The sequence below is a fragment of the Hyalella azteca genome, unplaced genomic scaffold (assembly GCF_000764305.2).
Source record: "Hyalella azteca isolate HAZT.00-mixed unplaced genomic scaffold, Hazt_2.0.2 contig5760, whole genome shotgun sequence".
Classification (NCBI taxonomy): domain Eukaryota; kingdom Metazoa; phylum Arthropoda; class Malacostraca; order Amphipoda; family Hyalellidae; genus Hyalella; species Hyalella azteca.
The window spans coordinates 1-10,028 of record NW_025935942.1 but is presented as its reverse complement, the minus strand read 5'-3'; the positions used below and the strand labels follow the sequence as shown (position 1 = coordinate 10,028).

The following is a 10,028-nucleotide window of genomic DNA, read 5'->3' as shown; positions in this document are numbered from 1 at the left end:
TCTACTGTCTGTAATTAACAAAATAATGGCTGATTTGCTTTCCCTCTCAATTCATTTTGCAACAGCCATTCTCAAAAAAAAACATGTTTTAAAACCTTGTGAGGACTGGAGAACTAATTTGTATTCTGTACATGTACAACAGTTTGACAGTGTATGTCTACTATTTCACTTCAGTACCTGCCTACCTGATCCTGAGGCTAGGGGCTGAGGCTGAAGTTGACTGGCTGAGTCCTGAGTGTTAATTTGCAGGAAGTTGACTTTGTTTCAATCAGACAATCACTTATAGCATTACCATTAACCATATATATATATGCATGTAATTTCTCTTACAGTCCAAAAACTTTCATTTATATTGAATCTCTATTTTGATTCTTTGGTAATTCAACCATAATTGGTATTTTCCAAATACAATACAAGAATTACCACAAAAAATAATGTTTGAATCTAAAATTAGGTATTCTTTCATTAAACATTATTTTGGTGATTGATTCTTTACTGAAAACCTATTTTAATAATTTTTAAAAAATTATTGCTAAATTATAAAATTATAAGTATTCTATTTGTTGTAAAAATGTATGATTCTTCAGAATTGCTTCAATTGGCTGCTGGAGATTCTGTTTATGGTGAGTCACAAATGTTCCCATGTTGTCATTATGTAATATCTTGTTCTAAACTCAAACTGCATGTTGGATTTCTTTAACTCTTACTTATTCCTTTATACACAAACACTTCAGCTATCTACACATGTGCATGCTGGGATTTGAGGCTTGTGAATTTTGTTACCATTGACATTGAAACTGATTATGCTATTCAAACAAATTTATTCAAGCATATCATTTACTTTGAATATTTTCTGTCAGAATAATTGCCTATAGAAAAACATTAAATTGTTCAATATCAATGTGCCCTTCTTTAAAATTTACTGTCTTTTTAATGTTGATGTATATTTTTATTCCATTGATATTTATAAATGATATACTAATATATTTTTATTAATATATAATTATATCATATGAAAAAAACATTTATTAAATTAATTATCTAGTGATTAATTTAATTAAGTGTCTAGTAATTAATTCTGTATTCCAGGATGCCTCAACAATTATGTCATTGAGAAGGAAATTGGCAAGGGACAGTTTAGTGTTGTGTACCGCGCACGCTGCAAGGTTGACCAGAGGATGGTGGCTCTCAAGAAAGTTCAAATCTTTGAGATGAGTGATCGCAAGGCCAGACTTGACTGCATGAAGGAGACTAATTTGCTACAGGTAGAACTCTTACTTTTGCTCTTTTTAATCTATCTTGGTTTATGCTTGTATTCTCAATTTTGTTCCCATGTGAAGATTTTAATCATTTGAAAGCATCAATCAAGAAAGATATTGAAATTGTTTCATTTACAAACGTTTTAATAGATAATATTATTAACATTCACTATTCTTAATAATACCAATGCACATACAACTTTCTATTTTTTGATTAAGGTTCAAATGGTATTATTATTGTTTATTTTTCAGAAATTGAACCACCCCAACATCATTCAATATCTGGCATCCTTTATTGAAGATAATGAACTAACAATTGTCCTTGAACTTGCTGATGCTGGAGACCTGAGTCGTATGATCCGTCACTTCAGGAGGCAGCAGCGACTCATACCTGAACGCACAATCTGGAAATATTTTGTACAGCTCTGTTCTGCTCTTGACCACATGCATTCAAAACGCATCATGCACAGAGGTAATTTCACCCCATCATATTTCCTATCAAAATGATATTCAATCATGAGTCAAACTAAATATTTATTGCTCCATTTGTGTGTCCTGAAATATGACATACTTGCTTTCAATGAATCTATGAAGGATTAATAGTTGAATCTTTCCATTTCGTGATGCTTGTGTGATGATGTACATATTTACTCTTTGGGTATAAGAACTTGGATTTTTTTAATAATGGATAGGAACTTACTAGAAAGATTTATTTAGATTTTTCAAAATATAAATATTTCTCAGTATGATTAATTAGTTGTGAGAATCATCCATGAATGCTTTTACATCTACCCGAAAGCCATTTTGGAAGTTATTCCACATTTCCAGGCTCTGATGATTGAACACACAATGTAACTTTTGATGATTATACTGATATACTTTATTAAATTGCATGGAGAGTGCTCACTTATATTGAAGCATATTATTTTATCAAACAGATATCAAGCCAGCAAATGTTTTCATCACTGCTGAAGGCATTGTTAAATTAGGAGATCTAGGCTTGGGTCGTTTCTTCAGCAGCAAGACAGTGGCTGCACACTCCCTTGTGGGCACCCCTTACTACATGAGCCCTGAACGCATCCATGAGGATGGCTACAACTTCAAGAGTGATATATGGTCACTGGGCTGCCTCCTTTATGAGGTAGATAGCTCATACTTACGGTACTTATTTGATTCTTGTTTTATTTTATCTATCTTCATCTTGCAAGTGTAACTTATACTGCTCTAGCATCATTCAAGCTTGATGCTTCCTCCTTCATCTAGTTTAGTTCTACACTTGCTTAAATCCAATGATCAATAACAGTGTCGTCTTTTTGATACCTTTCTTACAATGGAGGTACTAAAATGTGCTTCATTTCTAGATGGCCGCCCTTCAGAGTCCTTTCTATGGGGATAAGATGAACCTCTTCTCTTTATGTCAGAAAATTGAGAAAGGGAAGTATCCTCCTCTGCCCTGTGACCACTACAGCGAGCAAGTGAGTGTCTCTTTTTACTAGTTATGAATAACTTCTGAAAATAATATATATGGAAGATTTATAAGGATACATATCTATACATAAATATTGTCAATATCACGTAATTTCCTTATTGCTGTGCAGTGTTTTTCAACTTATAGGAATACTTCTAAAGAATCCGTAAAATTAAAGAATCGCTGGTCTCGGTATTTGTTAGTAAACTATTTTTCCCACTTAATAATTTCTTGCATTTATTGATTTTGCCACTGTTACATTTTGCCTTCTTCTAATAAGTGGTAAATCATATTCCAGTTACGAACTTTGGTGGACGAGTGTATCAACCCTGAACCAAGCAAGCGGCCAGACATCAGCTATGTCCATCACGTTGGCAAAACCATGCGTGACTTCAGCGCATCAAGTTCAGCTCATGCCCAGTCCCCTCCACCAGGTCTCTCCTTCCCAAAAACATCACGTCCACCGTCAGATGGCGGCCCCAGCTGCACAACGCATCTCGCCAGTAAGACCTCGACCAACACCACGGACGCCGTGAGATTGAATGAATAGCAGCGAGCCTCGAGAGGAATGCCCTCATCATCATCAGGCTCTGTCTTGACACCACCTCTGAACATTAGAACACCTCCCGAAGAGCAACTAAAGCCTTCTAAGGGTCAAACTAATCGCAGATCTGGTCAAAGCAAGAGAAATTTAGGCTCGCCTGATACCAACTATAACCAAGCTTCTGGTAGCAAAGGACGTCTTGGTGATGATGAAAGCATTCCCTCTCGAGGGTCGAACAAGTCAAGGGATGAGGCTGGAAACTTATCGCATCTGGAAGCCACGCCGCACGTCGAGAATGTTATGCCTGATATCCTGGAAGTACATCGTGGTGATACTCCTCCTTCAGGAGGTAGCATCCAAGGAGACCGAAAAAGTAATAGGCCAAGTGGCAGAAGACGGAGCAAAAACGGAGTCAGAAGAGCCGAAAGCTTGGGTGACATCCTCTATGAAAAAGATGAAGCAATGGATATGGAAAGATTCATGGGACATGAGAGACGAATGAAAGGGGACGGCTTGAACGATTCGTTCAGCAGCGTTGGCAGCAGCAACAGTCAAGGAGATGGAAGCAGTCCTCCTGCTGCTGGTAGTGGAGGAAGCCGTAACAGATCACGCAGCGTCAGCTTCGCTCCTCGCCCTGCTTATGGTCAGTTCCGACAGGCTGCAAACAACGTCCGGGCCAGTAGTGATGACAGAAGTTACTCCGCAGACGATAATCATATATTCACAGTTCGCAACAAAGCTCCATTCTCATACGGCACTGGTTTTACCGTCGGGTCTTATTCACAGTACGCTTCAGGCACAAAGAGCCTCACCGGGTCTGCTCACAAAGACAACTCTGGGTCTGCTGCAGGCAGGTACAGCACCAGGGATGATCTGGCGCTTGTGTCCTTCACCAGCAACCAAAGCGAGCGTCTGACATCACCGCAGCAAGTCTCTGCCGGGGGCTTCTATCCTGCACGGAACAGATACTCGGTCAAACTTCCACCTCTGGGAAAAAGACTTTTCTAAAGTATTGATTTGTCCCAAGTTACCAGTTCTCTACTTGAATTCGAATTAAATTTTGTGCTGCAATATGTTTATAACTTTTTATACTTCTAGACATACGGTAATATATCTATTGAAAATTATCAACGCATTTACTGGAACGCTATCAGAGAAAACGTACGAAATTGTTCACATGTGTTAAGATTTCTGTCAATTTTTAGCCATGTTCAGGCCACGATTAGTCGATCTATTATCCTATTTACTTTCATATATAGCTTTATGAAAGATTAATTTTGAGTATAGGTATTAATAACTAACTCGGAGGCACTAAGGTATTTAATGCTTGTCAATGAGCAATCTTGTCAACGCTTTAGTGCTCTGTAATCTTTACTAGTCACGATGATGGAGTTGGTGTAAAAAGTCGGTGCTCTGCACTTAATCTTTCTATGGCATTTCTTTTTCACGTAATAATTATGAATGTATATTATCACTGTTATGGTAGTCGAGGGAAGTTGAATCAATTAGTATTAAGCAAGTGTAGAGTGAAGGATTATGAAAAATTATACTGCTGAAATACCAAAGCGAACATTCATTTTCGAATGTAGAAATAAAGTGATTAAGATATATGGTCCAAGACCGAATTCGAAAATTGGAGTACTTAGCAATTAATGTGACCTTGCAATCGTAAGTTATTTTTCCTCTACTTCTTAGTGTTTTAGCGCTGAGCATTGTCACTCTGCAAAATCAATGCTGTACGTATATCGAGTTCTCGCTGTTACAGTTATTGCCTTAAATACCGGACCAGTAGAAAAGGTTCAGATTATTATGAATTTATGAGTCAATTATTTCTTGAGTATTTGGAAGAATCACTTTTCCCCCCTGTGCCTTCGCTGTAACTTAATCCGTCCAAGCAGACCTAACTTCAGTCGTATGAATCTTAACTAAGCACTAAGTCATTTCAGCGCTCGAAAATGTCACTTCCTTTGCATATTGGTTTTACGTGGGCTATTTTTTTACTTGTGCTGTATTCATATCTTTACCGTATATATTAAGACATATATGTTGGGATTTATTAAATAATCTGTTTGGAAAACTTAATGCCGCAAAACCATGTGCCTTTGGCAAGGACTTGGTCGTATATTGTTATTGTTGTAATCACAAGCATTTAGTTCGTGGGAAAGTAAAACAGAATGTAATTTTCGGGAAGCTCTTCATAATTTGAATGTCAATTTACAGCATACGTATTAGAACTGTTTGTTATAAGATACCGTATGCGAAGAATTTAAACAACTGAAAAGCTGTTCTTGTAGCCGGCTAATTACTGAATCCATGTAACATCTTTGAGCTTATCGTTTTATCAATTAGCTGTCAAGTAACGTCTGGGGAAAAATTATACATTTGAATTTAAATTCTTGTCTGAAACTGTACTTCTGTTTTAATTTATCTTGATTTGTTTCAAGATTAGGTTGTTAATTAACATTTTCTTTGCTAGCTGAACCAAAGAATTATTACTGAGAATTTGTTCTATAATATTTATTTTAGGTTAAACCTATTAACTTGTTTACTGTTTATTACTTCACAATAATTCCATATAAATTCAATTATTGAACGAACATGTTTAGTACCGCACACAGATTAGCCGCATGTTGTGCACTGAAGTCGATGTCGTGTGATGTTTTCACTTGAAACCTCACACACTCTGATAACTATTTACTGTTAACTTTGTAACATAACAAATACTAGTCAGTTCTGTACGAAAATCTTAATGAATTTGTTCGATGGAAGGTAAGAATTACGAGGATTGGTAACTTGTATCTGTTTTTTTTTCTGGTCTGCTGTTCCATGAACTGCAGACGTACCGCTATCTAATGTTGGTCTGGTAGAAATTATACGTGAACTTTCGAAGGTAAGTATCATCGCGTGTTCGAATTTGATCATTATAACAAATCAATTTCCAACTTCGCGTGCGTCAGTTACATACTAGGCCTTTACGATCAGGAATTTGAATTAGTGCAAGGTTGACATATGTTTTTCTGGCTTCATCGTCATTGGCGCATCACTCCTAACAAAATGCATTAATAAACGTATTCTATGATAGTTTGTTTTATTATACCTTTCTTTTCAAGTGACAATTTTCCCAACTCATTAGAACGTAGATTATTTGTATTGAAAGTTTCAATATTTTTGACTTCAAGATTATGAAATTCACTGCACTTAATGGCTTCGCTACAATTACGGTTGTACTCATTCCGAATTAACTTAAGCTGTGAGAGTTGTTGCCAAAATATTCTCTATAATCGAGTTTTAATTCGAAAAGTGCGAATGCAACTATTTGGAATTTGATGATGATAAATGAAATTCATAATTTGAGTAAAAGCGTGAAGCTCCCGTTATGAATAATCTCAATGTATTTTCCACCGATCACAAAATTGCGAGCATGTTAAGTCGGTAAGGTTAAAAAACAGTAGTCACTTCTTGGACAAGTTTATTGTCTAACTATTAAAGGTCCCCGGTCCCCCGTCATGTCACGGGACCACAACATTGAGTATAACCGTTTCACACGAGATTTACTCCAAGTTGACTCAAACACAAACCGAAACTTTATAATAATACGACGCAAGTAAACTAACGAGCTCACAGCAGCGAAAAAATTTAAAGAAAACTACCTAACACAACTCAACTACATTACGAGGTAGCCTTCTTTATTTCCGAGTCGAACGAGAACTGGCTGATATCAGCATTAATCCTCTAGGAATAGGTAAATCAACGCTCGTCCATCTTCATTTTAGCGACTTCAAGGGTGAGTGCGCTAGGGCACTTTTCCCCGTAGAAGTTGTACTTTTGACAGAACTTTGAGGTACAGCCCAGAGGTTTGGTGTTTGCTAGGGAATGGTTGTTTGCCTCATGCGCCGAGTTCTCGAAAAGCCACTGGCAGTCATCCTCCCTGACGAAAACGGCGATCTCTAATCCCATCGATACGTCGTCCAACTTCGATCGGTACACCCAGTAGATTCTGACCGAATTATAATTTTATAATTAGTATAAATTTATAATAAACTAAATTAGTACAATTTAAAATCAAATATATTCATAAATGAAGCCAATTTTACTTTCGATACCAGCTCATATATTATTAATATTATACTTTTAACTCTATCCTTCATACATGCTACAGATATATAATTATTTTTTTCGCTTTCTGCAAGTAAAATAGAATGAATTAGTGGAAGTATTTCAACGCACCCGCTCTGTTTCAGCGGCACCGACGTGGTCTTCTTTTCGTCGTGGACTACGTCTACCGGCTGCATTGACGGCAAGCACTCTCGGCCTCGGGTACACAGAAGTCGAGCCACACGGCCATCTGGACGATCCACGGTGTCGGCTTCATAAAAAATCTTGCCGAACTTCTCACAGAACTTTGCCATTGTAATGGTGCTACTCACGTTTCCATACTTGTTATGAGAACGCTTATCCATGGAAGGCGCGAACCAGATCACCTGTTAACAGAAGTGGATAGCTCAGATTATGGTTAGGCAGTTCACGGAAACTCGAGACGGACATCTTCAATCAAGACTAATATGAAACTAATACATAGAATTAGTTTTCCTAATCAAACTCCGCTACAATGAATTCCTCGCAGAACGACACAATTCCGATAACCACCAATTTAAAATAATATGTAGAAGCCAGACAACTCACTTTGCCTGAGAAACCAATCTTGGGCAAAGATTTTGAAGCATCGACGGGCAAGAATCTGCCGCTTTCACGAGCCTGCTCGAACTCGTCGAGATGCTGGCAGTGAGTTATGGAGCAGAGCTCGGTGAACAGAGACATGTTGAATCAATCTGCACACGTGGTGACAAATATATAAGGATTAGAACACGATTACCAGAAGCTGTAGCACCAATGATAGCATTGCATTAATGAGTACATTCATATAAATCTGCCGCGTGCTTAAAAGATTCCAGTACGAATATACTTTACTTCATTAATATAATGAATGTACCCTTCAAGTAATTCATTTACCTAGTTAGAAACTATACGAACAATAAGTAACAACTAGAATAAAATAAATGGAAATGTTTGCAAAGATACATGTATTAGTATAGTTACCAACTTTTCACAAGGTACAAGAAGTATATAGCGCCGTCGCCAGAAGATATATCAGACGACGTCTTGATGCTTTTGCAGTTAGCACAAGAATGACAGTTGCAGGCTCTGGCTGCGTGCGCCGCTGCAGCCTTGCAGTTTCTTCGTTCTTGGCGCGCCAGCCGGCAAGTCCGGACTCCGGGGCAGTGTTGCCAGGTTTTTTCTCGGCGAGAATACCAGATTGCCTAGCTCAAAATACCAGAAATTCTATAGTTCAAAAATAGGCTACTACCTCCAAATTTAATGAAATTATTCGTCAGAAACATTGGTTATAAGAGAAAAATTATCTTATGTACTGTGCATTTATCTAGCTTGACGATAACTAGCCAAATTAAACACGTTATATTTGTCCCTCTGTTTGGAACATTTTTACACTTTCCTTTTCCTGTGTTTGATTACATTGTCACGTTTTCCTTTTTGTATCACAGTGTCGCACTTCTCCCTCTTCGCTCAACATGAGCAAGTCTGTAAAAATCTGTAATAATTCCAGCGGCAGCGTATCGATAATTAATACTCACATTCCAAAATTCATGCAGATCCGTTAAGTATTGAAGGAATTATGAGCGGCCCAGTTGCGCGAGTCCGCAGGCGAGTCCGTAGAATTGTCGATCGAGTAGCTAGTCGCTACCCTGGAGCTTGTACGCTTTGTAATGTGATATCCTAGCCAGCCAATTTATTGCGGCAACTGGTCGCTTTCAGGTGGCCGAGGAATGGCCGGCGGTCGGCTATAACTAATTGGACTAGGCCGACCACTGGCCACGTATTATTCCTCGCCCCTCATTGAGTTCGCCTTCACCACGCCGCCCGTCGTGAACTGACAGTTCAGTAATTTACGACGTCTCTTTCCCCTCATGTATTCCACAACGTCTGCATTTGAGCAGTTAGTATGAGGTATTTCCCCTCCGCGTATCAGCAGGCTCGATCATAACTATTTTTTGGTAGATAATCTCTACAACAAGGAGGCTGATCATGGAATGCCGAGTATACCATTCAATGGAGAATTAAAATTACAACCCGTTTACATCTCGAAAAATGTGAAAAAGTCGCAGACTTGGTGAACAATAATATTCAAAGTTTCTTTAAAATTCTTTTCATTATAACTCTTTTAAAATAAATTTTACATATTTTTTTGTTCCTGGCCACCGTTTATAAATAAATAACTGGGTCAACATGGAAAAATCCATATCGCCATCTCATTTTAAGAGTGCAGTAAAGTTCAGCCTAATTTGTGAAGAAACTCATAGGGAAGAGCCGAGCCTCTTCGAGGCCTCGCGGTTCTCAATCAGAGCCCCGTCCACACGCTCAAACTTATCGTCGGTCTTGCATTTCATGCCAAAGTTTGACCGACAAGACGGTAGACCAGTGGTTCCCAAACTTTTTCAGGCTAGCGCCCCCTTTGGCCCCCTAGTGAATTTCTAGCGCCCCCCACAGACAAAAGCCACTCTCTTGAAATTTAGTACGCTGAAATTTTAAAAGATGAAGGTTAAACACAAATGTGTATTTCACAAATAGAACCCCATTTAGTGAACCAATATGTTTTTCAGCTGTTTTAACTGTTTCAGCACTAGAAGCCAAGGACGTCGCGGGCAAATTTATGGCCGGACTCGTGGCCGGTCTCACGACC

General features: G+C 38.2%; 2 protein-coding genes across 3 annotated transcripts; one reads left to right on the top strand and one right to left on the bottom strand.

Annotated features, from left to right (window-relative positions):
• The first annotated feature begins 332 nt into the window (after nucleotides 1–332).
• Nucleotides 333–4,951, top strand: LOC108669773 (serine/threonine-protein kinase Nek7). Its single transcript, XM_018157183.2, has 6 exons — nucleotides 333–623; nucleotides 1,090–1,265; nucleotides 1,512–1,731; nucleotides 2,198–2,400; nucleotides 2,621–2,734; nucleotides 3,026–4,951. Exons 1-6 carry the CDS (start codon nucleotides 572–574, stop codon nucleotides 3,275–3,277), a joined length of 1,017 nt encoding a protein of 338 aa, XP_018012672.1. The 5' UTR covers nucleotides 333–571; the 3' UTR covers nucleotides 3,278–4,951.
• Nucleotides 4,952–6,741: 1,790 nt separating this feature from the next.
• Nucleotides 6,742–8,476, bottom strand: LOC108669772. 2 transcript variants are annotated; one of them, XM_018157182.2, is made up of 4 exons: nucleotides 8,369–8,476; nucleotides 7,955–8,100; nucleotides 7,499–7,752; nucleotides 6,742–7,268 (listed from the first exon to the last, which is right to left on the bottom strand). In XM_018157182.2, exons 2-4 carry the CDS (start codon nucleotides 8,087–8,089, stop codon nucleotides 7,019–7,021), a joined length of 639 nt encoding a protein of 212 aa, XP_018012671.1. In that variant the 5' UTR covers nucleotides 8,090–8,100; nucleotides 8,369–8,476; the 3' UTR covers nucleotides 6,742–7,018. The 2 variants fall into 2 exon arrangements, with proteins under 2 accessions (XP_018012671.1, XP_018012670.1); XM_018157181.2 differs by having other exon boundaries at nucleotides 8,373–8,476.
• Between the last annotated feature and the right edge of the window lie 1,552 nt (nucleotides 8,477–10,028).